This window comes from Plecotus auritus (genome assembly GCF_963455305.1).
Source record: "Plecotus auritus genome assembly, chromosome: 6".
Lineage (NCBI taxonomy): Eukaryota > Metazoa > Chordata > Mammalia > Chiroptera > Vespertilionidae > Plecotus > Plecotus auritus.
The window spans coordinates 111023049-111050463 of record NC_137773.1 but is presented as its reverse complement, the minus strand read 5'-3'; the positions used below and the strand labels follow the sequence as shown (position 1 = coordinate 111050463).

Genomic DNA, 27415 nt, shown 5'->3' with positions numbered 1-27415 from the left:
TCCTTCTAATTTTAAGAACAATTGACATATTCATGAGTCCCTAAAAGCACCGTGGGCCCTGGGCACTGGGCCCATCCTGTCTAATGGAGAGGGTGGCCCTGCAGAAACATACCCTCGACCTTGAGCTTCCAGTCAAGGTTGGGAGTCCGGAAGCACAAAAGATAATAAACAGGAGCCATTAAGCATATATTCCATAGCAGCAAGTTCCAAGGAAAAATTAAAGCAGGAGAGACTAGGGTGGAGGCTGTCATTTCAATTAGGACAGCCAGAAAAATTCTCTTGGAGAAGGGGACATTTCCATAAAGACTTGAATTTTACCCAAATTAATTTTTCTCACTGAGATTTTTACAATTCGAACCACAAGACTTACAACATTAGTGTTGGTCTAACTGTTTAAAAATTTCTGATGACTATAAATAAAGATACACAAAAATAAAGGGTTCCCGTAGGCATGAGCAAAACCCTGAGTTCCTGGATGTTCTGTTTTCTACAACTTACACCTTGTGCTACGTGGAGAGAAATGAGTGAGAGACTAGAAGAAAGTTGACCAAGCAATCGGTCAAAAGTGGGAGGGTTTTAAAGATGATCTCCATGCCAGTTCCTCTAAGTCATCTGTGGAGAAGCTTCAGCAGAGAATAAAAGGGGGAAAACACATCTTTGCCCTGAATTTGTATCTGGCCACTGTTTTCTCTTGGAGGATAGAGAAGTGTCTGGTTTATGAAGTCTACCCCCACTTCCTCTTTTTCCCCTGAAGTTCAGGCCTGCAGACAGCTCGAATACGCACTCTGTTAACGATACGGGCCCATATTAACACGTGGGGACCTTTAAATCACCGGCCGCCAACCTTTAGAACCTCATGGACCACCAGTGGTCCGTGGACCACCAGGTGGCTACCGCTGCTTTAAATGACACCCTGGTCACAGTTAAACCCAGCATGAAACACACAGTCTGCAATAAAGGCATTTTCAGGGTCAACCACCACTCCTGTTCTGGAAGACGATTTCTATTAGTTTGGTTAATTGCTAGTATTTTGAGAGATGTGTGTCTCCACTGAACCGTGTACTTCGAGGGCTCCTGGTCCACATATGACACGGCCCTTGGAAAAGTCAACAGCAAAGCATTTAATTTTTTCATTGATCCTTTCCCCCCGAAACACACACACACACACACACACACGCACCCCCTACCTCATCAGCCTCACGCCAGAGTCCTGCTGATGGTGTCCAGAGCAGCCTGCTTCCTGTGGTTGACCCAGAAACAGGCGGCTGCTCACTAACACCTGCTTGCTCTATGTGGCTCTGCCAACTAAACACCGTCCTGACTCTCCTCTAGAATTTCTCATTTGTTTTCCATGAGGAGTCATTGCAGGGACATGAATGCCCAAAGCCTCATGGCTAAGCCCTGCTGAACCACGCAGGGAGGAGAGATGTGTAATGTCACAGAGACGCCCCTGTGCCCGGGCCCGGGAGCCCCCTGCAGCGCGGGCCACGTGTGCCTCACCAGGAGGGGCCCTCACACAGGGCCGCTCTCCAGGCCGCCCCAGCCCGGCCTGCCTAGTACCTTGTTAAGGCGTTTTATTTCACATTCATAATGTTCCCTCTTCCTGCTCATGACAGCATTGTTTTCCTTTAACAGCTTGTTTTCTTTCCACAGCGCGTGTAATTCTTCGCTTAGGGTCTGCTTTTCCTTCTGAAGTGAAGAGCGAGAAAACAAAATCAACGCAGTTCTGATTACTGACCTGCAGGCAGATGCCAACTCCCACACAGCCAGGCCCAGGGTTCTCAGGGCATCCCATTGGAGCCCATTTCCTGGTGGAGGGCGAGTTAGCATCGAAGAAATCCTTCTTTTATCCTTAATGCCGGGAAGCTGTGTGACCTCAGACAAAGATATCCGAGTCCCCGATCTCACTTTGCGGTGGGACTGTGAATGAGATAGTTCCCGTGCCCAGGGACTAAGCGATCATCATCAGCATGTCGCCTGACCTCCTCACAGCTCAGCTCTCTCAGCTTGCAAATGGCAGAAATCACGTTTTCTTCCCAGGTGAGCTGGGAATGCTAAATGTGATAAGGAGGGTGAGGGACTTTCCAAAATGTTACATTTTCCTGATTTCAAAAATAATACCTATTTGGCTCAGCCAGTATGGTTCAGTGGTTGAGCATCGACGTATGAACCAGGAGGTCATGGTTCGATTCCCAGTCAGGGCACATGCCTGGGTTGTGGGCTCGATCCCCCAGTGTGGGGTGTACAGGAGGCAGCTGATCAATGAGTCTCTCTCATCATTGATGTTTCTCTCTCCCTCTCTCCCTCTCCCTTTCTCTCTCTGAAACCAGTAAAAATATATTTTAAAAAATAATACCTATTTGTAAAGCTCTCTGTAAACTGAAAAATAGCTGTACCAATACAAGGTATTGTCATATTATTGTTAAATGTGAGTAAAAAAAAAAAAAAAGAAAGAAAAAGCTGAATTTTTTTTTAGCTGAAATGCCCCAGAAATATGCCACCAGCTCCGTGGCTCAGGGTCCATCTGCCCATTTGTGTGACAGAGGACATGTCCTTCCTTCTGAGTCCTGAGAAGGGCCCTCTGTGGCCCTGTGACTTGCATCACTGTCCTCCCTCACCCTTGTCCCCGCCCCATGTCCTCAGCTCCCCGGGCTGGGTCACCGGGCCGTGCCCACCTCCTCTCTCTGCTGCTGCTCCTGGGCCAGGTCCGCGGGCCCGGCACTGGCCCTCTGGCTCTCTGGCCGTCCCTGCTCTAGGCCACTGAGGAATCGCTCTGTGGACTCCAGCTTCATCTGCAGCTCTGCAAGCTGGGAAGGTTGGCACAGAGGGTTACAGCCCCCCCTCAGCCCCCCACTGGAGCCCACATCCCCGGGTCTTTTCTCAGCTAGCCAACAGGGGACAGCCAGGCCCCGCTCCTGGGGGTCCTATGCAGGGTCCATTCCCATGCCCTGAACAAGGCCGGAGCATTTGCATGTAAGAGGCCGGTCCCCCACCAGAGCCCAGCCTCCCTCCTGGCTCCAACCACACCACCTCCCAGGGGACAGTGAGAGCTTAGACAGGGCCTCTGGGCCTGGCCTCCCACCCGCAACTGCCCAGGAGTGGCCGGTGGGACAGGGGCACCTGCGCCCCCGAGGAAAGCAGGCCCCTCTAACCCACAGCCTGACCTGCACAGGCCACTGTAGCCCAGAGTGCTGAAGGCAGTGAGGGGCCCCAGGGCAGGTGCCTCCCCGGAGGGAGGGGGATGGCACCTCCCCAACCCCGTGTGTCCCCAACCCCGTCACGCTCCCGCCAGCCGCTCGGACGCCACGTAAACATGCTCAGATCATGTTCTTTAGTGTGGAGGCCCCCACACTTCCCCAGACTCAGAACCGCCGGGGGCCTGACCGTGGCCAAAGCGGGGGCGTGTCCCTCTCTCCAAGTCCAAGGCCTCTGGGCATGAACACGGGAGGCACGAGCAAGCCCGCCCTGTGCTCTCGGTCGGGCTCTGCACTCCCCGTTATCCGGGTCTTCACTCTCTTCCTCTCTTGGCTGTGGGATGATTTTAAACTCTAAATTGACTTGGACCTCTTAAAAGATATTTTCTCCAAAAAAGTTTTTGACAGCAAAGCAAACGCTTCTTGAGAGAGAACCTGCTTTAGCGAGAAGAGGGGATGCCCCATTCTGTTGCCTCCCCTGGGGCCATGTGTCCCCGTGCAGGGTCGCCATGCCGTCCAGTGAAGGAATCAGAGAGCTGGCCTGGCGTGACACGGGGTGCACCTGAGACTGACTCACCCACAGGTAACCTGCGTGTCTGTGGCCCTGGTCCTCTCACCCAGGTGCTCCATGCGCCCTTATCAATGTGCGTGAGAACTCCCACGATGGCTCCAGAGGCGAGGTGAGCCATTGCCAAGACCATGCACTGACAGCGGGCATTCACCTCCAGTGCCCCGAGGGCAGCCTCCTTCAGCTGCTGGCTCTGCACCAGTCCCGCCCCTGGGATCCCAAACCCCCCTGTTTGGCTCCCCCGGTGATTGACTGGAAGCAGATCCCGGACAGGCAGGGGCTTACCTTCCTGGCGTACAGCTCTTTCATGCTTCGGAACTGCTGGTCCCACTGCCGGTTCACCTCCAGGAGCTGCAACCGTTAACACTTGGGAAATCAGCGAAGGGTTCTGCCCATTTGGAAATTTGGCCAGAAGGAAATCACGTTGTGAGGTTGCTAAGGTTTTGGAAGCCCTGGGGAGGACGGCGTTCTCGAAACTCTCTCGTCACTGGTGTATCTTGACCAGTCCACCGAACATGTGATTAGCACCGTTAGCTTTGTGAAACTTTAGTTATGTGAATTTTTATCTTCTTTGTTTAAGCCAACCAGAATCTGGTAAAAATGTCTAAGTATTGATGGTTTTCTGTAAGATTCATTAAAATATAAAAGGTCTTTTTTCAAACCTTTCCGTATGTGTCTATGTGCTTATATTGATTATTATAGTGAAATCTTTCTCCCAGCTTTTTAAAAGCAGAATTTATGCCAACAAATTCCAAACCCATTAACTGAGTATCATTTACTTGTAATAATGGGCTTTTAAAAATCCACACATGATTTGTAATATGGATCAACAAATGGATACTATCGAGTTTTGAAAGTATAGGTTTTCAAGGAATAATAGTTTTGTCATAAGACAATATTTAGAAATAATTTAGGTTGCAAGCAGTTTAAAAGTTAAAAAAAAAACTGTGCTAAATAGAAGGAAGGAACAGACACTATGACCTGTGTTTTAGTTTCCTTGTAATGGGAGTGTGCAAATTCCTGATTTAGAGAAACTCTAACAATTACCAGCAGACATACATGCAGAAGGCAGCCACAATGGCTAAAAAGTAGAAAGACTTTCTCCTAATTGCAAAACAAACTATCTAATTTAGAATGACAGTTACAAGGTAATTCTTATTCTGGGAATACAGGTGGGTATCCTATCTAATAAAAGAGTAATATGCAAATTAACTGCCACTCCATCACAAAGATGACAGCGCCCATAGCCACAAGATGGCAGCGCCCAGTCCCCTCAGCCCTGCCACTGGAGTGTTTGGGCCTGTCAGCCCAGCCAAGGGTCGCAGGGACCAAGTGGAGAGGCAGGATCTGCCCACTCTGGTAGCGGATCCAGCCTCCCTGCTCTGCCACCTCTGGAGTGTCCAGGCCTGTCAGCTGGGCTAGGGGCCTCGGCGGGCTTTACTCCCTTCTCTGCATCACTCAGTCCACAGGAAGCCCTATTCTTGCAGGAATCTTCCTGCAACGGGCCTCTAGTTTATTATAAGAGTGTACACCTGAGCTATTGGCATTTTAGGGGTCTACCTTTCTGTGCCCTGGTAGCATGCCTTGTTGTAGCTCAGGGATCTCCAAGGGGCATGGTATTTTATGCAGTGCCACAGGGAGTAGAAGGCACAGAGAAGCAACAGGAAGGATGTAACACACACAACAGCTGAGAGGAGCAGTTACAAAATTGACAATATACTGAAGCATAGTGATCCCTCCTTTGGAAAACTGCCATTTGAAACTGCGTTTGAACTACTCTGTTATTCTTAGATAGGCTCTTACTCTGTAGGTCAACTCTGTTATTTTTAGACTGTAAAATAACTTGGTTTTTTTGCTTGAATAGAAAAGATAAACTTAATTGTCTGACCTTGCAAGCTAGCCATGTAACTGATACGCTGATATTGATGCCAAGTGCCTGTATAGATAGACACTCAATGTTACAGGTGTTTGTTAGATATGATATGATACTCAAGGTTACAAATTGTCTACAAAAATAACTTACACAAAGAACTAGAAGGATATAAAAAGGAAATACTCCCTCCTGTGTTGGTTCAGAATTTGACAGAGGTAATCTGCTCTGAACCTGCTCTCAGTAAAGATGACTCCTAACTAACTGGCTCATTAAGGCATCTTGTCCAGCTCGCTGATTTGTGATACAACAATACATGGTGCTAAACTTGCTACATTTTCCACTTCTTCCCCCTTCGAGAAGAATAAAGAGGTTCTAACATTCATTAAACTCAGAAATTCAGAACTCAAAAAAATAGTACCCGTCACATTCCCCATGACATCTTAGAAGCAAACATTCTTTATGGTACCACTCCTCAACCCATCAGGCGGATGCCCAGTTCATGAGGTCGTAGCACCTAAGCCAGCTATATTTAAGGTCTTTGACAGTGTGTCAAGTTGTGAGGCACACAGGGCACAGGTGATAAGCTCTAAGTTTCAAGAAAATTAAGATTATCATCATATGACTGTCATTCATTTGTACTGAGAGAGCAAGTAGGAGATAAGCAGGTGACTAAGAAAAAGCATGTGCTCTCACACTAATAAGTCCAGCCCCTAGAAGGAATGACTGTGACCCAGTAACAAAATTGGGTGATACACTCTCTGTTTCATTCTCAGCCTCAACCCATGGCGCATGTTGATTCAACTCATATTTCAAAATTACCTCTTTTCTCTGTTTTTCCAAGCACCTTATCTTTCGTTCAAGAGAATTTGTCGAGTTCTTTCCTCTTGATGGGTTAGCACACTTGGAAAAAAAAAAGAGTGAAACAAAATAGGCTATAAAATAAACAGGAAAAATACTGTCCTTCACAAACTCCATGCATTTGGAAAACTCTCCTGCCATGATTTATAAAACAATGTCTATTCTAGCAGCAACGATCCTCCCATCACAGTCCTTCAAGGAGCCTGTTGGTGCATAAGCTTTATATCCACCTTGGAATCCTTATATAAATTAATACAAAATAATTCTCTAGCAAATTATAAAGTATCTATGGAATAGGAAAGCAGGAAATTAGGATTTTATGAGCTTGGACTTCAATTGTTTTTTTAAAAATGCACTTAGAAACCTGACAATTCTCATGGATGCAGGCGAGGCATTTACACAGGAAACATTCCTAAACAAGCATGTTCGTAGGTGTGTCCGTGACCTGAAGGGCGGCCCTGGCGCAGGTCAAAGGAGTGAGGGAACCGGGAAGAAAAGAGACCAGCACATACAGTTAAAAGGCAGAAAGTTGATTCTAAAACAACAGGAAGTCAGCTGCCTCAATGGCCATCATACGATTATGTTATAGCAGCGGGTGGGCATGGGACGTGTGGGTTACGTCATTTTAACTAGCCCTTTGAATAGAGTCACCAGCTAACAAATTGTCAGGGTCGTTTGTTGTTGTTTGGTCAGGGGTTGGCGCTTTCGTTTAAAGAAAGCACAGCAGCTCTGGAAGTCGCCTGCCTCTGTGCCCAGGCATTCCGTAGGAGCTCCCTCCGCCGTCATGCTACTGGCTCGTCTCTGTGTAGTGATACATCGCATCGGGCGGTAGTCCCTCACTCCGCGGTTGGGTTTCAGGCTCAAGTTACCGTGGACCACAAAACTGCTTAAAGATATTCATGAGCAATTAAGAAACACATTCAGAACACGTTGGCCTTCCGGGGACGTGCCAGGAAATGCTCTTTCGCAATCGTCACGGGATGTCAGAGCTTCTTTCATTAGAAATGATTTATGAACTGCGTTCCCATCTTCTCTGTTACACTTCCCTCGGCTCTTTAGGGGTGGTGCCCTCTTGCAGATCTGTAGACGCTGTTCTTCATTTTCCTGCTTCTTCCCATTCAGACCCATGCACAACTCAAACCACCCTTTACAAGCCACATTCTGGCCCAGCCTGTTTGGCCCAGCGGTTAGAGCATTGGCACATACCTCCGTTGCAGGCTCGATCCCTGTCCCTAGTCAGGGCACTTGGGGGGGAAACCAGTCGATGTGTCTCTCACATCCCTGTTTCTCTCTCTGTGTGTCTCTCCCCCTCCCTTCCACTCTCTCTAAAAATCAATGGAGGCAGGGGGAAATATCCTTGGGTGAGGATTAACAGGAAAAAGAGTAAAAGCGACATTCTGACTGCAAGGGGCTTCGGCGAGTGCCAGAGTGGCACCGGAATCCAGGCAACAAGTGTGCTGGGAGCTGCATTCGGGCTTTCCCTTCTGGGGAAGACTTGCAGAGACTGCCCTGTGGATCAGCACAGAGTAAATATCGAGCATCCGTGAAGGAACAGGCTGAGAGCCAGCCCTGCCCAGTGTGCCCTGAGCTCACGGAGCAGAGGGGCCGTGGCCGCCGCCAGGCCCGAGGTTCTCACACAGCCCCGGGTCACGTGGGAGCCAGCCAACCACAGGGCACTGGGCACTGAGCCAGCAGTTCTGAAACGGAGCCGGGGCACCTCTTTCTTCCTAATGGACTATTTTTAGAGCAGTTTTAGGGTCATCGCACAGTTGAGTGGCAGATGCAGAGATTCCTCGTGTTCCTGCTGCCCCCAATGTGTGTAGGCTCCCACCATCCCACCCGAGGGGTACCTTGTGACACAGGTGAACCTGCACGGACACATCAGCACCACCGGCCATGGTGTGCGTGAGCGTTGTCCCCTCCTGGCGTTTCACACGTGATGGGCTTGGACAGATGTATGGTGAGTGACAGGTGTCTATCACTACTACATCACACAGAGCAGTTTCACTGCCCAGAATTCCTCTGTGTCCACCTACTTATCCCACCCCTATTTTAAACAAACTCCACAGGTCATCATGATTCATACTAACGTACAAGGTTCTCTCATGTCACACCATGCCTGGGAACATGGGTTCATGCCAATGTGCCAGGTTCTCCCATGTCACACCATGCCTGGGAACATGGGTTCATGGTAATGTGCAAGGTTCTCCCATGTCACACCATGCCCGGGAACATGGGTTCATGCTAATGTGCCAGGTTCTCCCATGTCACACCATGCCCGAGAACATGGAGTTAGGATCTTTACAGGGTCTCCTCTCTATCTGTGATATAGACAAAAAATCTGGGATCAGCAAACATTTGTATGACCCTGACTTTTGGGAATCTGAATAAAGAGTAATCAGATAGTGTGTATTCTTTTTTTCCCCCCATATATAATTTTCTCTGAAAAAATATGAAATATATGGATCCTTAATTTTTATTTTATAAATAAGAGTTATTGAAAAGCTATATACAGTTCTGGGAAGGAGAGGGAGAGAAGGAAGGGAGAGGACAGAGGAAGAAATAGAGAGAGGGAGTGAAGGGAGGTAGAGAGAACAGTAACAGGAATGGCTTACAAGCATAAATCTATCACCAGAAGCTCCTCTGGAGATTAGCCAACACTTTGCCATGGTTCCTATGTCTCAGGCGTGTGTTAAAATGAAGCAAATTCTATTAAACACAATTTTTGGGGGGATCCTTTCTTTTACATTTGCTTTGCTATCCAGTTGCTAATGAAGGCATCTGATACTGCAAGAAATGCATATTTTTTAGTCATTGGTCCTACTAAGGGCCCCATTCTGTAACAATTATCCCCCATAAAACGTAATCCGTTCAGAGCATCTGGGTGTTTCCCTCTCACTTACCACAGTCCAAGACTACCCTATGTCAGGCAGGCCTGACGCGGCTCAGTTAAATACACAAGGGAGAAAATGAGCTTCACTTAGTTCCTATGATGTCTTGCTTATCTCTTTAAAAAAAGACATCAAGAAAGCACATTTGTTCGTTCATTCATTCATTCAAATAGTATCTGTTGTAGTAACCAGTAACCAAACAAAGACAATGGTACTAATTCCAAATATATATATTAATATTTTACCATGGTTACTCTATTGCAATAATATGTTGTATTTCCAACCACGTTAATATGATATCCTTTTTAAAATCTACATTGAATGGAATTCTTCTAAATCAAGAGCCAAACATGAAACGCATAGACTTGGGAAGGAACCGGATTTAATCTCTCACTAAGCGAAGGAAGAAATATAGCCCAGAGCTGGCAAAGACAATGCAATGTCTCCCAGATTATGTTTCTTACTGAATGGCCTTGTTTACAATGCAGAGGAGATCTTAGCTGAAGAGCAGCCTGGCCGTGTCCACTCTCGTTCACCTTTGCACCCTTAGAGATGCTGTCGGCCGGGGTGCCCACCTCCCTGAGTGCGCTCTTACCTCCGCGGGCTCCGTGGCGCCTTCCGCAGCGCTCATTCTCCGCGTGCCCTGCTCAGGGTGCGCCAGGGGAGCTGTCTGTCCTGGTGTCTTGGAGAGCAGAAGGAAAAGAAGAAAGAAAATGGCTCTTGAGGTGTCGTTTCAAGGGAGACCAAGTATACCAAGTTTCAAAAGCCCACAGAGAGAGAGAGCACTGGGTAGAGACAGGGTCAGCGTCTCTTCATTACAGGGGAGCCCTGGACTGTGCTGCACAGAATGGTTACAAGCCCAGCAACTGCGACTTTAACGTTTCCTCTCTTCCAAGCAGGGATTTCCCGGGATGTCTCAAGCCGGTGGCTGTGACTCAGAGGCTAGGGTGGATGAGCCCTGCTGTGGTATGTAAATCGCCATTCTTCCTTTCCGGGCAGTGTCCCCGCGGAGGGGAAGTCACCCAGGCAAACCAGGTCCCTCACTGCCACCAGCTCCCTGCATTTCCCAGAGCCGGAGGTGAACGCTGACTTCTTCCCGCTCACTCACCGCGTCCTGCAGGCCAGGTTTTCGGGCAGTGCCTCTCGGTGTGCGCTGAGCTGTGTGGGGCTTAGTGAGTCATCTGTGGTTCTATAATTCTGCTAATCTTATGGAACTAAGAGAGAAAACCACTCAGTACTGAGGAGACTGGCATTGTTTGCACAGCTGATCTCCCATGTTCGCAGGAAGCTTAAAGGTGGCTCTCAGGTTCAATGCTGCCCTTTCCCAGGCGAAGTCCGGGTTTTCTCTGTGACTCATCGGACATGAACTCTTTCCCGATCTCACACTTTCCCTCAGTTGGTGGACTCGTGGCCTGTGCAAGGCATCGAGTGGAGTGATGGAGCACTCGGTAGCGGGACAGGGAGCCTAAGGGGTGGGTGCTGGGCGCTGCACCAAGGGGCTGATGGGCACAGGCCTCATTCTGGCGTGGAAGAAAGATAAGCAAGAATAGGAAAGGGAAGAGTATGTTGCTGGAAGGAGAAAAGAAAGGATTTACAGTCGATCACATAATTTACATTTGTCTTCAGAGCTCCCTATGAGATGCCCACATGGATGTAGTATAAATCCTAAAACTCCTGAAAGTCAGAGCCTTTCAAAGGGGATGGATGGGCTCTTCCCGGGCACAGCCCCGTAAATGCCCTCCTCTCCCTGAAACGAGTCCTGGCCCCCGTGCATGCAGCTCCGATACCCGGAGCACCGCCCTCGTGGGCCCCCTCCAACCTGTGGCTGCTGACCTTGTCTGACCTCCAACCAGCTAGGCCAAGTGCTTCGCCTGGCATTTACAGTAGCTCGTTTACATGTGGGTGTGGTCACCTCTGTGTCCAAAGTTCCCGGTCACGGAACAGGTGCCCCGCACATGTCGAAGGATAAATATCTACCTGCCAATCGTACAGACATGTGCTCTGTGTGTGTGTGTGTGTGTGTGTGTGCGCACATGTGTGTTTACTCTTTGCTGGTTTCTTGGTCTGTTTCGGTGTACTTAAGTGAAAGGCAGTGACATTTCCTTAAGGCAATATCTAAAATTAGAAGTGGGAATCAAATTGTTCAGAGATCTCAGGGGAATGTTATGACTCATATGGTCTGATTTTAGGGGACCCAAGCAGAGATTTCCTGGAAACGGACACTTCACTAACAGTAGAATCCTATCAGCAGAAAAGAAAAAAGGACAATAATGTAAAATACTTTTTCCAACACACACACCCCCATAGTTATATATACTAGTAGTTTGAGGTTCCTTCAGTCTTATGTGTGTACTTAACAGTAGTAACCAGTGGATGTGGTAACAGTGATCTAGGGAGTGGTCAGAACATTTTCTTGCCAGGAAACACTGTCCTTGGCCCTGCTGTCTTTGGGTGTTCTCTGTGCAGGTGTCCCCTGCTGGGTGTTCTCTGTGCAGGTGTCCCCTGCTGGGTGTTCTCTGCCCAGGTGTCCCCTGCTGGGTGTTCTCTGTGCAGGTATCCCCTGTTGGGAGTTCTCTGTGCAGGTGTCCCCTGCTGGGTGTTCTCTGTTCAGGTGTCCCCTGCTGGGTGTTCTCTGTGCAGGTGTCCCCTGTTGGGTGTTCTCTGTGCAGGTGTCCCCTGCTGGGTGTTCCCTGTCTAGGTGTCCCCTGTTGGGAGTTCTCTGTGCAGGTGTCCCCTGCTGGGTGTTCTCTGCCCAGGTGTCCCCTGCTGGGTGTTCTCTGTGCAGGTGTCCCCTGTTGGGAGTTCTCTGTGCAGGTGTTCCCTGCTGGGAGTTCTCTGTGCAGGTGTCCCCTGCTGGGTGTTTTCTGTGCAGGTGTCCCCTGCTGAGTGTTTTCTGTGCAGGTGTCTCCTGTTGGAAGTTCTCTGTGCAGGTGTCCCCTGTTGGGAGTTCTCTGTGCAGGTGTCCCCTGCTGGGTGTTCTCTGTGCAGGTGTCCCCTGCTGGGTGTTCTCTGTGCAGGTGTCCCCTGCTGGGTGTTCTCTGTGCAGGTGTCCCCTGTTGGGCAGTGGTTGCTTCTATTGAACAGAAATCCTTGTTACACTTCCTTTGCCTCTTCTCTAAGCAGTTTCACCATAAACAGATTTCTGTTACTCCAGAGAGCCATGGCCGTGACTGAGTGAGCCAGGCCAGTCCTGGGGCTTTCGGCCATGTGCTCTCTCCCTCCCCACCCTCTCACGTGGGGCATGGGCTCTAAGTCTGGCTCCGTGTCCAGCTTTGACTCATGAGATACCTCACTGGCAGCAGTGATTTCACGAGACAGACATGCCACTCCACGTTTCCACAGCGGTCTTAAGGAGTCCTCTTTTCTCGAGTGACACTATTTCATAGAGAAAATAACTAACCAGGAGAAATACGGGGAAGGGAAGGACCAAGCAATGACCAGTCACTGGACTGTAACTACCATTCACATTGAGATCATTTTCTCAAAATTAGTCCGAGAGATCCCTCCATTTCTAACAATGCCTGGAGCCGTTCTTTGGCAGGTAAGATAAACATGGACTTTAATCTCCTGTAGAAAGGGGGCTGGAGGACCTCCTCTGCATCCCGAATCTCTTGGCATGAATGTTGAAGCAAATGTGCTACCCAGGCAGGAGACAGAGTGCTGGCTGTGACTGAGGGACCTGATTCTAGAATCCAGTCTCCGATTCAGACCCCAGCTCTGCCACCTGCTGCTTGTAACTTGGCGTGAGGCTGAAGGCCCCGAGGCTCAACGCCCACATGTGAGAAAATGGGGAGAGTAATGTGTCCTCTTCCGGGGATTTCTATCTGTGAAAATGCATGTAGGAGCTTAGATAGCAATCATAATATGACCTTAAAAGATAGAACTGCCAATCAAATTATTTATGCAAAAAGTAACATGGCAAAAGGAAAGGGCCATCAATCATTGATGGGACGTTCAGGAGGCAGGTTTTCCTAAGGTGGGGAAGGAGGTGCCTGTTAAGCATCCAAACAGTCATAAGGAGGAGGCAAGTAAGACAGCCTTGTGCTGAGACTGGAAACCAGCAGACTGGACACACTCTCGGCTCTGAACACACACCCAGCACGGGGGCCAGCACGCTGCCAAGAGCCGCAGACTTCCATTCAACAAGAGGGCGGCGAGGTGAGGCCCACAAGCCTTGCTATAACCTTCCTCAAAATGGGAACTTCAACAGTGGCTTCCAGATTTTATTCACAGGAAAATCTCTAAGAGAGCACCCAGTAGGGACTGGTGTCTCTCTCTGTGTCAAGGCCTCGCTCACCGTTTCTCGTTGGGTGGCCTTGAGCTCCTCGTCTCGGGATGTCCCAGCCTCCATAGCCTGTTAACCGGATGACCACAGTAACCCCACGCCTCCCAGCTTCCCCTCTCGCTCCTCCACCCATGCTGAGTACAGTGGCCACTGCAAGTCTTTAGAATACGCCATTTCACGCCACTCCTCCTTCCATGGCCTCCATCTCACTCAGAGCAGCAGCAGAATCCTTACAGCGGCCACAAGGACCCACACACCCAGCACAGGCGTGGCCCGCCTCTCTCAGCACTGACCCATTCCTCTCTGCTCCCCGTCCCCACCACGCCGCTGCTCTGCGGCCCTGCGCTGCACACTCCCTGTCCTCCCTGGGGACACCTGTCTTCCCCCGGGTCCACGTGGCTCACGGCCACCTTCAGGAGGTGACAGGTGATTGCTTGAATGGCAGCTCTTTGTTGAGACCTTCCCACATTCGCAGCAATATTTCCCCACTGAGCTAGGTGGATAACACACCACCTACTTTTCTTCCTCGTGCCCTGCCTCCCCATCAGGACGTAAACTCCAGAACAATTAGTGCCACTTACTTTAGTGCCTGTGCCTCGCACAGGACTCACACAGGAAGCCCCCTCCCCTGGATGCAGCGGCTAAGGCCGACATCCGCCTGGGAGCTTCCAGAGAGCTGAGGCCAGAAAGGGCAGCTCCTTGGCCTCCGGACTAGGGCATCACCTCTCTTTCCTTCCCCACACCTGGGCTTGGCCGAGGAGGGAGCAGGGAGAGTGAGTCTAGAATTCCACAGCCCCTGGAGGTGCATGCCCTTCCCTCCGAGCAGGGCACGCGCCATCCTCCCCTGCAGCTTGGAGACACTGCCACGGCCTCTTTCCACCACGGCTGCCTTTAGTTTTTAGTGCGTGTCACATGCATTGCAGGGCAATGGCTTTGCTGACAGGTCTGTGGTCTGTATGGAACAAGACTGTCTGAGCCTCTCGATGGGGAATGTTTCTCTGCACTGCACCAGCCGCGAGCCCTGCCAGCATTGACTGGAGCCCTGTCAGCGCTTCCTCCTCTGTGGTTCTGGAGCTTCAGGGAGCAGCAGCATCAGCGTAGGCCATGAAACCATCATGGGTCCACACATCTGTCTCTCCCGCAAAGAGTCATCAGGTCCACACACCTGTCTCTCCTCCAAACAGTCATCAGGTCCACACACCTGTCTCTCCCACAGTCATCAGGTCCACACACCTGTCTCTCCCACAGTCATCAGGTCCACACACCTGTCTCTCCCACAGTCATCAGGTCCACACACCTGTCTCTCCCACAGTCATCAGGTCCACACACCTGTCTCTCCCACAATCACTCATCAGGTCCACACACCTGTCTCTCCCACAGTCATCAGGTCCACACACCTGTCTCTCCCACAATCACTCATCAGGTCCACACACTTGTCTCTCCCACAGTCACCAGGTCCACACACCTGTCTCTCCCACAATCACTCATCAGGTCCACATACCTGTCTCTCCCCCAAACAGTCATCAGGTCCACACACCTGTCTCTCCCCCAAACAGTCATCAGGTCCACACACCTGTCTCTCCCACAATCAATCATCAGGTCCACACACCTGTCTCTCCCAAGGTCACTCATCAGGTCCACACACCTGTTTCTCCCACAGTCATCAGGTCCACACACCTGTCTCTACCACAATCACTCATCAGGTCCACATACCTGTCTCTCCCACAGTCAGTCATCAGGTCCACACACCTGTCTCTCCCACAGTCACTCATCAGGTCCACACACCTGTCTCTCCCACAATCAATCATCAGGTCCACACACCTGTCTCTCCCAAGGTCACTCATCAGGTCCACACACCTGTTTCCCCCACAGTCATCAGGTCCACACACCTGTCTCTACCACAATCACTCATCAGGTCCACATACCTGTCTCTCCCACAGTCAGTCATCAGATCCACACACCTGTCTCTCCCCCGAACAGTCATCAGGTCCACACACCTGTCTCTCCCACAGTCACTCATCAGGTCCACACACCTGTCTCTCCCACAATCACTCATCAGGTCCACACACCTGTCTCTCCCACAGTCACTCCTCAGGTCCACACACCTGTCTCTCCCACAGTCACTCATCAGGTCCACACACCTGTCTCTCCCACAATCACTCATCAGGTCCACACACCTGTCTCTCCCACAGTCATCAGGTCCACACACCTGTCTCTCCCACAATCATCAGGTTCACAAACCTGTCTCTCGCACAATCATTCATCAGGTCCACACACCTGTCTTTCCCCCAAACAGTTATCAGATCCACACACCTGTCTCTCCAGAGAGCAGGATGTCTGGGACCAGGGCAGTGCCCTCAGCTGAGCCTGGACAGCACACTGTTCCATGTAACTCCTCCTTCCTCGCTCAGTTAGAGGTGTTTTTCCGCAGACCGACTAAAGGTGTCACAGATGCAGAGGGAAAGCTCTGTCTGCCTTTGAATTTTACAGCAAGCCCCCACCCTCCACGCTACTGCAGTGAGAGCGGACATCCATTATTGACATTGTTTCTAACAAACTAGACCTGGGAGGGCTGGTTTGAGAGAGAAGGGTCACCAAAACCCAACTCCGGGTAGAATTCCAGGTCCCATTACAAAGCTATGCAGGTCAAGAGTGCAGACGACAGTTTGTGAAACATCTCCTATGGATGTGTTATTCATGGGACCTCCCAAGCCAAATATTTTGCTTCCTTAATGTCGTCATGAGTTTATAAATTTCTTAACCGAGAGGCTTCTGTTATTTGTTGTGCATAGCCAGGAAGGTGAATGTAAGGTTTTTTCTAAGGCATGCGCTGAGGTCCCAGGAGTCTGGGCGAGTACCGCCCAAGGTGGGAAGAGCCACACCCCGCCCCAGGTGTCTGCTCACAGAAACCCCAGATTCCAGGATCTCTCTCCTTTTCTCCTCTGTGCAGGTGCCTGGGCCTTCTGGTCACCCAGTCAGGAAAATGATAAAATCGGGTAAATCCCCATCCCCCATTCCACGCCTTACTTCCAGGCTTGGGGCTTCCCCGCGACCCTGCATGCTGTCTTGCTGCTCCTCTGGCTGCCCAGGGGCCTGGCCTGTGGCTGCCGGATCCTGATTTCCACGGAGGTCACTGCTGCGTACCCTCCCGGAGCACACCTGCCTCTCATCTCCTGGAACCTGGGCGAGTCCTCCCAGTAATGGGCCCATAAGAAAGTGTCCTATTCAAAGGAGTCTCTTACCCACCCAGAGGGAGCCTCCGTTTACCCCGGAACGCCTTCTATCCAACAACAGGAGGCCATGCAGAAGTTGGGAACGGCTTTCGTCTGCCTCCTCTTTCAGAGTTTGAATTGTGGTGTCTGGGAGTCTGGTTTTAGCTACGGACTTGTGTCTGTTTTCCTGTGCCGCCCAGTGAGACACTTTATTGTAAACTAGATTCAAGGTGGGCAGACACAGCCAGCTCTCCTCATCTGGACACGCACCTGATAGTCATGCGCAGTGGAGGCCTTCTCATCTTCGTGATGAAGGGAAGGAGGAGTTTGCCACAGACTCGCCATGGGCACAAGCTCACTGGCCTCTCCATACACTAACGCACTTAGCTCTGGGGTTTGAATACACTATGATGAGCAGGCTCGACTCTCAGAGCTGCACTGACAGCGAAGGGGAAGACGCAGTGCTCATTTCAATGGCCTCGCTGAGGCTGCAGGCACACACAGAGCAGCTGAGCCGAGCCAGACCTGCAGGCAGTTTCCTAGCCAACCATCCAGACGCCCCAGGGAACGTGAGAAGTGCCTCACACCACGATGCAGCACAGACCAAACCTGCCACAGCCGCCACCAGTGCTTTCACACTTTCACTCGCTTTATATTCTTGTCAAAACCCATTTACAGATGGGAAAACAAGATTTCAATTATCGAAATTTCCTTTAATAAAGAATAGCTAGCTCAACTTTCAAAAAAGGTAAATAAGAAATAGAAGCTAGATCCTATTCTTTTTTTTTTTTTTTTTTCAAACAGGTGGTTCCAGAAACCACGGGTTGCCTTGCAGTAGTTGTCAGGAAGTTTCCCTCATAATCTCCGAGAGATGGAGGGGGGGGTGGGGAGAGAGAGAGAGAGAGAGAGAGAGAGAGAGAGAGAGAGAGAGAGAGAGAGATTTGTTGTTCCACTTACTTATGCATTCACTGGTTGCTTCTTGTATGTGCCCTGAGTGGGGATCGAACCTGCAACCTTGGCATATCAGGATGACGCTCTAACCAGCTGAGCTACCCAGCCAGGGCTGTACCACAGGTATTAAAAGCCAATTTGGGTGATGTTTCTTAGTTAAAAATCAGTAACGCAAAACAGAATCCAAAGACAAGATGGGCCCTTAGGCAATTCTCAGGGGGGCCTCTCGGGCTTGGACTCTCCCTCCTGCTCCCAAGCCGCATCCTTGATTCCAAGCATCACGGGGCCTGGGTCTGCTGGTCCGTGATAGCATTGCAAGCCTCCTACCACTTCCTTTTGTATTTGAAGACATAAATCACAGGGTCAGAAATTAACGCTCATATATGAATTGTCTTGGCTTAGTGCCACTTGCATTTAATACTCGTTCTGGAATCTGTTTATTCTCGCTTAGACAATGTTTTTCCTTTTTGCTACAAGACTTCCAATGCCCTATGCTCGCCCACGCCTGCTGCAACCCCTGGAGGGCGAGCACACACTTCCGTACGGGAGCCCGCTGTTCACCACGGATTCCTTCCGCTTCCTCGGGGTGATGAGTCAGCCTCGCACCCTCTCCCAGAGTAGCTCTCCCTCTGCTTATTCTTGGCAAAGGTAGCTGAGCAAATAGGGAACTTTGCCCCAGGCCCCATCAACTCTTGGCTCTTATTCAGCCCCATTCTTCACATCTCGTCAAGTCATAACGACATTCACTTCCTGCTCCTGGAAAGGGCGTGTGTCGTGGACTCTTCTCCTGCTTCATTCCGTGGAGGCAAGAGATGCCCCGCAGCCCGCCCTGCCGTCGTGGCTCGCCTGGTCTCGCCGGGAGAGAATTCTCACCGAGTTCCCAGCCCTCTCAGTGTCTCCCGGAGATGCAACGTGTTTGCTCTGTTTCGGATGCAGGCCTTCCTTCCTCTGCTGGGCGCCCCCCTAGGAGTCATGTCTGCTGGAAGGGCCCTTGGGATGGCTTCATCCCCGGTCTGTAGGGTGAAGGGAGACTTCCAGGGGCTGTTCCCAGGAGACTTGACTCCCAGGATAAGTGAAGACCCAGCGGCTCCAGCCCAGAAAGGAGGGGCGCTCCCACCATGGCGGGCTCCTGGTTCCAGCCTGAGTGCTGGCCCTGTCACCACGTGATCCGTGATCCGTGATCCGCATGAGGCCAGTGTTGCCATGGGAACACACAGCCTGTGACAGGCCCATGCACAGAACTGCGGGGTCTGTGGGATCACGGGGTGGCTGGGACGTGGCTGGGATGTGGGTGCATTTGGGGAAGGGACCGAATGTGTAGGAGACAGCGCGGCCCTGTAAGGAAAACACTCACGGCTTTGCGTCATGTCCCGAGACTAGAACTTTACAACTTTGTGAATTAGGCGCCATTTTCGAATTTCTGTGAACCTTGACTTCCTCGGCTGGAAACTGAGGATAGAAATAGTGTCGCCTGGGGGTGGTCTGGGCAGGAGATCCGAGTATCTGAGCTTTGGCGCAGCCGTGAGATGCAGGGAAAGGACCACAGTCCGAAGGCAACATGAAGGAGGGATAGGCAGACCTGCGCGTCCCGGGAGGGAGGGAGGCGCTGTTCTATGAACGGTGCCCCTGGAGGTGAGCGGCAGGAGGCCTGGGAGAGCCCAGGATGAGGCCCAAGTTTGGGTGACTTGGTGAGTAATGACCCATTGACTAATGTCGGAAAGTTTTAGCAGGGAAGAGATTGAACCACTTTAGAAAATGCTGAGTGAAATTGGCATGCGTGTAGAAAGAAGTCCACATTCAGCATATGTCTGGCGTCCTCAGCGTGTATCTTGCAGTTTAATGAACCGAGGACCATTCAGACCCGGGTGAGTCTGACACAGCACACAGGCTGGGTGATTATGGCCAGCCCAGGTGAGCTGGAGGGCGGGGGGGGGGGCGAGAAAAAAGGGCCCTGGGGGGTTCACATTACAGATGTCAATGGAAGAAGACATTTGAAGAAGTGAGTTGAGTCCAATGCCAATGAGAGGACAAATGAGAAATCAGATAGAAGGACACGGGGCTGACTGGGAGTGTGGCGGCGGGGGAAGCGGCTGGGAAGCCCTGGGCGCCATGCTCAGGGAGCGAGGCTGGGATGAGGGAGCCGCAGCACCGCCAGACAATACTGTGGTCGCTCAGGGGCCTTTGGGCTCCTGTCTCCTCACATCTCACATCTGTTCAAAAGTGGGGAGTGCTGAGCACCTGTAATCTGGTGGGAGGTGGTGGGATGTGAGGAGACAGGAGCCCAAAAGCCCCTGAGCGCCGCCCAGCAACCGGTTACTCTACTGCCTCCTGTCTCTCTGCCTCCCACGGCCAGTTCCCATCTCCCCCAGTGGGTGTAATCGCCGGACCTCGCCTTGTCCCCCTTGCTCTGCAGATGGCTTTACCTGGCACGTCACAAGGAAAAGAAAAAGCATGGCAAGGGATGCGCTCTCCCTAGCCTGGGTGTGTGGGTGCAGGAACGCGAGCCAATTTCACCAAGACGTGTAGAGAAAACAGCATCCTAGCCAGAGAGGCAGCCTCAGTAATCCCCCAAAGAGAGGGAACGAGTCACCAAGAGGATGGCAGCGAGGAAGCAGATGAGGTCGCTACCATGTGAGAAGGATCAGGGACAACATGGGCAGAGCGGGGAGGCAGGTGTGAGCAAGTGGGTCTTGAGCTGACAGAGAGGATGTGGGCTCAGGTGCGGGGCTCAGTTCTCACCTTCAGATGTCTTTCCAGGATTAGACAGGAAGCGCTAGAGAAAAGCGCGCATTTCCATGATGGAAGGAAATCCTAATGGGGGTCAGAGGTGCATGGGGAGGGTCGGGAGGTCGGGAGTGGGGGGGAGAGAGAGGGGAGGGGGAGGAGGAGGAAGGAGAAGCCTGTCTCTGCTCAGCCCTTAGCAGAGCCACTGCTGACTTTGAAAGGAAAGATGACATTTTCAGGAAAAAGTGCGTTTCTAAACAGGAAAACGTGCACAGGTACAGAACACGCACAATACTGTCTGTTCATTAAATGAATGACAAGAGGAGGCACAGGGCTAGCCACAACATGCTCTGAAATAAAGGGCAATTTAACAGTGTGTGTGTGTGTGTGTGTGTGTGTGTGTGTGCGCGCGCACGCATTGTGTGCGCCCGTGTGTGCATGTGTGTGCGCATGCATTGTGTGTGCATGTGTGTGCATGCGTGTGGATATGTGTGTGTGTGTGTGTGTAAGAGAAACACAGACCCCACATGCTTACTGACGATGCTCAGGAGTGGTGCCCTGGAGGAGATTCAAGGGCACAATCTCTGTTTGGAGAGGCCCAAGCCTGGCGCCATGCCAGGGCCTCCTTTTAAAGAGAAAAAGATACAAACTTGTGAATGCAAATTAGGAACAAAAGTCAATCCCCCTTTACGGGAACCGAGCTTCACTGGCCCAGTAAATCCGTCTCTACGTGGTTTTTATTGTTATCTCAGTGCTTAGTGTAACCTTTTCACAATGAGCATGAATCATTTCAGAAGTAGGAAATAAAATAGAAGTTGGGCAACATTTGTTCATGTCAACCATGCTCTCCATTTACTTACACTACATTTTTAAAAAAATGATCATTTCAAAAGCACAGCTTCCCGCCGGGAGGGTGATGGAGCTAAAGAATCAGTGTGGTCGCTTCTGATGCATTTCCAGAAAGCCGCCACCATGGCCCCGCTCGCGCTCACCCTGAGCCTATTTGCTCCCATAAAGCACCAGAGACACATGTCCCCAAACAAGAGTAAGCTGGCAGCCAAACAACACTTTCAACCAGGAAAGCTTCTTTTCCTAAAAATGCATGCGTGGCCCAGCCGGCCTGGCTCAGTGGTTGAGCATCAACCTATGAACCAGGAGGCCACAGTTCGATTCCCGGTCAGAGCACATGCCCAGATTGGGTTGCGGGCTCAATCCTCAGTAGGGGGTGTGCAGGAGGCAGCCGATCAGTGATTCTCTCTCATCATTGGTGTTTCTATCTCTCTCTTCCCCTCTCCCTTCCTCTCTGAAATCAATAAAAACATATATATTTTTTAAATGCATGTGCATCCTGCTGGTGTTGGTAGCCTAGCATGACCAGGTGTACACAGCTCGGGTCACTTCCTCCCAGATGGGCGTGCTGGCTGCATTAGACACCCTCTCCCTGCAGGAGCCTGGCGTCCTGTGGCCACGGGCTGTCACTCTCACCGGGGAGCGCTTCTGCTCCGGGGTTCCTTCTGTAACAGGAAGTGGCTGTGCACAGCCTTGTCTTCCCTGCGATCAGGAAGTTCCCTACCACAAGGACGTGGGAATGTCCCCATCCATTCTTCTCGGTGAACATGTGACAGGTGTGTTGAGACGAAGCAGAGAGAAGGCGTTGCCTTACCTTCAGGGAACGTGAGCTTCCGTGCGGCAGCGTGGCCCCTGCAGGGGCAGCCCGGGGCCCAGGAGCCGCCCTCCTCTCGATGAGGTCACGGATGGCGTGATCCAGTTCCGCGCTTTCACACCTGCGGGACATGCAAAGCCAGGTTACATGGAGGTGAGGTGGCTGTGTACATGACCGGCGTCCCCATCTCTCACCACATTTGTAACCATTCGTCCAGGCCCTCAGTGCACTTCAATTTTCAGTCGTTTGCACGCTGCTACAAAGTGACACAGTAGACAGGGCACTGAGGGAGTTTCAGTCTGATAACAGGGACTGGAGCTGAGTGCCCACCAAGAGCCAGGCGTTCGCAGATGCTCTCATGCGATGGCCACAGCAGCCCACGGGAGTGCCATGTGACTGGCCACTCCCTGCCTCTTACGGGTGAGCAGGAGGGCGGAGGGAGTGCACCCACCAGCTAAGGTCAGTGTCCCTTTAGAGGGGAGCACAGTGGGGACCCAGGGTCAGTCCCTTACCTTCTCTGCACCCCATTGGCCTGATTCATAGGAAGAGGAAAATAATGTTGTACTATGGGACTGTGGGTAGGGTTTGTGGTAACACATGTACACAGCTTAGCACGAGGCCGGGCAGGCTGTGCTCACCGTTGGCACTGCTGTTATGATTCTGAGGCTCCGCCATGGTTACCCAACAATCTAACAAGTGAGTTAGGAAAGTAGGGGCCCCATCGTTTAGTGCTGAAGACAGAAATCACCCAAAAAGCACAGACGCATTTCAGTTTTGTTCAAAAGATAATAAAAAAGTGCAGTCACATCTCGGATGGAAGACAGCATGCCAGCGACTTGGGTTTCATAACATCCTTACCAAATCTTTTAGCTCAGTCCCCAGTGTAAGGACTGAGTGGATGGAAATATTTTCACATTCTGTTTTTAGCTAGTGAAATTTGTCCTATTTTGTGAATGTCAAAGGTTTCTTTTGCTAAGGGGAGTGTTTATTAAGGTTCCCTTCTTTCCTATAAAGCTCAGAATTCTGACCGTTGAAAGGCAGGATTAAAGTCGGTAAACTCTGCTTTACTTTTTAGATTACAAATAAGGGCGTGCAACATCGTTATATTCTTAACATAACATGATGAGCCAGGTTTCGGAGTAGAGGTAGGAAATAAAACCACTCCGCAAGTCTTGTGAACACAAGCAGGACAAATCCTACATCACCTTGTGTTGGCTTTCCTGGGTACATACCAGGTGTCCCCCAAAATGTATACACACACTTGGAACAATTATAAGGCAGTGTTTGTGAAAATACATTTCATTTTCAAAACTGAGCTACCAGCTGTGAAGGTGTGCATGCATTTCAGGGGACAACCTGTATTGTCCTCACCATGTGACCTGCCCCCGATTCTACTCAGCTGACAAGGTGGGGCTCGGTGCCCGTGGGCTGTGCTCGGCACCCTCACCCTGGGTCACCTCTGCTTTGCAGGTTAGCACCTTGAGCCTAGGGGGAGGTTAAGTGCCTTTCTCAGGTCATGGGGCTTGTCAGGGGCAGGGTGAGGCTGCCCCTGAGCCACGACTCTGTGCTCTCCCAGGGGCCCTTGGTGATTTCAGCAACTGTCAATACAGCAGGCCCACAGAGGGCTGTATTATCCAGATAACTGCGTGTGGGTTTCCCTTCCTGATAAACATTTCTGCTGATGCCCACACGGAAATGCAGCCGACCGAGAGAGGTGGAGGTCAGGACAGGCCCTGGAGACAGGCTGTGATGCCCCGGGTTGCACCCGGCCTGGCTCACGTGGCTCCTTCTTTCTCTAAAGTCGGAGTTTTTGACCAGGATCTGTGATGGGTCATGGACCCATGAATCTCCCCAAATCAAGTTAAATGCAAGATAATGTGTATCTGCTCCTTGACTCTTTCGAAAGAAAGGATTTCTAGTTTTTATCACATTCTGACCTCTCCCACAAGCTAAACATCAAATCACTAGCCCAGTGGTCGGCAAACTGCGGCTCGTGAGCCACATGCGGCTCGCGAGCCACGGTTTGCCACTCTGTTGACTAATGAGTTTGCCAACCTCTGCACTAGCCCAACTCCAGTTATTGCCACACGACCACCTGAAAACCACCTCTCTGTGGCTTTCTCTGATGCGAGTGCACTTCATCTTTAGTGGCCATGGCCCATGACAATCCGGACATGACCCTTTGAATCAAACACTATGACTAGAACCTTACGTTTTGGTGGCTTCCTTACTGAATTGCAAGTGATCAGAGACTTCAGAGGCAATACTGTTAGGCTAAGAGATCACAGAGAACGGGGACAGAGCTCAGTGACATCCGAGAGTCCCTGTTGGACCCTTGGCCGACTCATCGCTCACATCCCTCCTTCCTACCCTTCACTCACAAGAACAAATGGAAAGTAAGTAGAAATGAAGTTCATAGGAATTAGATTTTAGGAATAGGAGAGTGGGTTAAGCCAATGTGACAAACTTTTAACAAGTATTTCTCCTATCCCAAAGCACCAATCAGAAAGAATGCATGCACCCCTATGTTCATAGCAGCACAATTTACAATAGCTGAGATTTGGAAACAGCCCAAGTGCCCATCAGTAGACGAGTGGATAAAAAGCTGTGGTACAGTTACACCATGGAATACTATGCAGCAGTAAAAAAGAAGGCTCTCTCACCCTTTGAGACAGCGTGGAGGGACCTAGAGAGCATTATGCTAAGTGAAATAAGTCAGAGAAAGACAAGTATCACATGATCTCACTCATATGTGGAATCTAATTAACAAAATAAACTGATGAACAAAATAGATCCAGAGACATGGAGGCATGGACCAGACTGACAATTCTCAGAGGGAAGCTGGGAGAAGGCGTGGGCAGAGATTAACCAAAGAGCTTATATGCATATGAGCACAGCCCACAGACACAGACAACAGTGCCATAAAGGACTAGGGTGGAACGGAGCCTCGTGCAGAGGGGAAAGGGGCAGGGAAATGGGGGCATCTGTTACACTGTCAATAATAAAGATAAATTAGAAAGTAGTTCCCCTGAGTTACGTACAGCGTGGGAGCTGTCCCTCCCAGCCACCATCGGGAGCCCACAGTCTGCCCAGCCACCCAGTGAGGGGTCAGCCGAGAGAGCCGGCAGAGGTAATTGGCCACAGGGTTACCTGGGCCTCGGACTTTTATTACATATTCAGGAGCCTCTAGCATAGCAGCCTCCAAATATCACCCAATAAAGCAGAGGGTGCAGCGTGTCCTCCAGGGCCTGGTCTAGCAGCTCAGCCAAGGATTCCTTCCATTTTACTGTTTGCTTAGAGCCTTGACGTTGTTCGTCTGTTGATGCCTCTCTGGTCATCATGCACTGCCTTGTAGGGCAGCAGCCAGCCTGGCTCTCCTCTGGCTCCAGCATCCCGTGATCAAGTTCCCTGCAAATACTCAGCTCCTCAGATGGGTCTCCTTCGCTTCCCAGGGCCCTCACTGAATAATGAGGTGAATTAAACCCTGTGTTCACTCTATGTTTGTAGGATGTCACGTTTCTGACTCCTTGTGCTCGTCCGTCAAGCCCACGGGCGTCTGTGCTTGAAGACATTGCATCTCCAGTTGCTGGGAAAGGCTGGTGGTGAGGCAGCAGCCCGAGCCCGCCAGGCCGGGCGTCCCGGCTCCATGCCACGGTCGCTCGTTAGTATTGGCCTGCAGCGTGCATTCCTGAAGAAACAATTACACTCTGAAGACAAAACAATGCAACCATGGTCTTGGAACTAACTGGAGATGATTTCATTTGCCTTCGTCCTGTAGAAGGTGGGGAGATGAGGCTCAGGGAGGGCGAAAAGAGAGCAAGGCAGGGCAAGAATTTGGGCGCTGCTGCTCTTCCTGCCGCCACACCCTCTCCCACCTCGGCGTCCACAGTGCCTCCCTGCCCGCTGCCCAGGCCCCCGGTTAGGCTTGGCTCTTGGTCGTTAGCCCAGTCTTCTTAGGGAAGAGAACAAAGTCCACTTTCAAATATAAGACAGGGGACCATTGACGGCAGGTCCCCCGGACTGGAAACTGTCAGGTGCTCACAGCCCTGGTGGTGCCCGGTGACGCCGAAGTAGAGGGCTGTGTGGCAGCAGCGAGTGCCGGCTCTCAGCTTCCACTCAGTGTCACTATGATCAGCATCTCAGGATGCTCCCGGCTCTTCTCGGGGAAATAAATTGCTCCACAGGGAACTGGCGCCATGCATGCGTGCTTCCGGTGAAGAGCCATGGCCTGTAGCTATTTTAGGAGATGGGAACTTTCACCGACGTGGCTTTAGACTGAAGTCGGAGGGAAAAGGCTGGCTCACAGAATGGTGGGGCCTTAGGCAAACGTGCATCTTTCTAGTTTCACCCAAGGCTGCATGCGTGGCGTCATCATTTAAATAAGCGTGGACGTTAGTCTGCATGCCTGAGACCAAAGCCCAGAGGAAGGGGAACATTTCTCATCACCACGGGGGTCATTGGCCTCAATCTGCCTTCTGGGCTGGGAACCCGTTTATTTACCCTCTGCCCTTGCGATGGGGCAGGGAGGGGGAGGGGCTATGTCATGGAGCTGATGCCACATGCTTCGGCCAAACCTCTGTGGCTGCGCCCAGGAGGGTCAAGCAACAGAGGAACCCCATTGGAGCAAAGAGGCGGAGCCGCTGCAAAGGTGACAGAGTTCTGTAGAAATAGGTCCTGGGACAGGTAGGAAATGCCCTGTAGGTGCAGCCCTCGTCCCCCAGGGCAGGTGACAGGCCGAGAAGGCTGTCGCCTCGCAGCACGCGCTGTTTTGACAAGAAGGTGTTCTGGGACGTGTGTGCCTTTTGCCCAGCTCAATGTGAGCCATCCTGCCGCTTCCGCCTCCGCCCCAGGAGGGACCTGGACCCTGGGTGTATGGACGCTCCCACTGTCCGATTCCATGGCAACCTGCATCCGCCGGCACCCAGCCTGTCACACGTTATTGCGACTGCGTGTTCCTTCGAATGTCTGCCATCAGGTCAGAGACCTGGAGGCCGGGGCGGGTTCAGCTTGCTCGTTCCTGCATCCCCGGGGCCTCGCAGGGATTATGAGAGATTGGACGAGAGAACAAATAGCCAAGGACACCCAGACGGGGTGGGGGGTCAGCAGGCAGAAGGCGGCAGAAGCTGGGGCTAAGAAGTGGTGGGGGGCATCTCTCCCCAGGCCGCATTCCCTCCTCCCTCCTGTCTCCACACACCT

General features: G+C 51.3%; 1 protein-coding gene across 1 annotated transcript in view; it reads right to left on the bottom strand.

Annotated features, from left to right (window-relative positions):
* The window catches only part of TNIP3 (TNFAIP3 interacting protein 3), a gene marked incomplete at both ends in the record, with an annotated part of 42860 nt that extends 34469 nt beyond the window's left edge, over positions 1-8391 (bottom strand). Inside the window, 5 exons of the mRNA XM_080675491.1 lie at positions 1561-1689; positions 2676-2807; positions 4048-4113; positions 6455-6535; positions 8344-8391. Of these exons, the coding sequence (XP_080531617.1) occupies positions 1561-1689; positions 2676-2807; positions 4048-4113; positions 6455-6535; positions 8344-8391 (456 nt within the window). The remainder of the gene's footprint in view (positions 1-1560; positions 1690-2675; positions 2808-4047; positions 4114-6454; positions 6536-8343) is intronic.
* Between the last annotated feature and the right edge of the window lie 19024 nt (positions 8392-27415).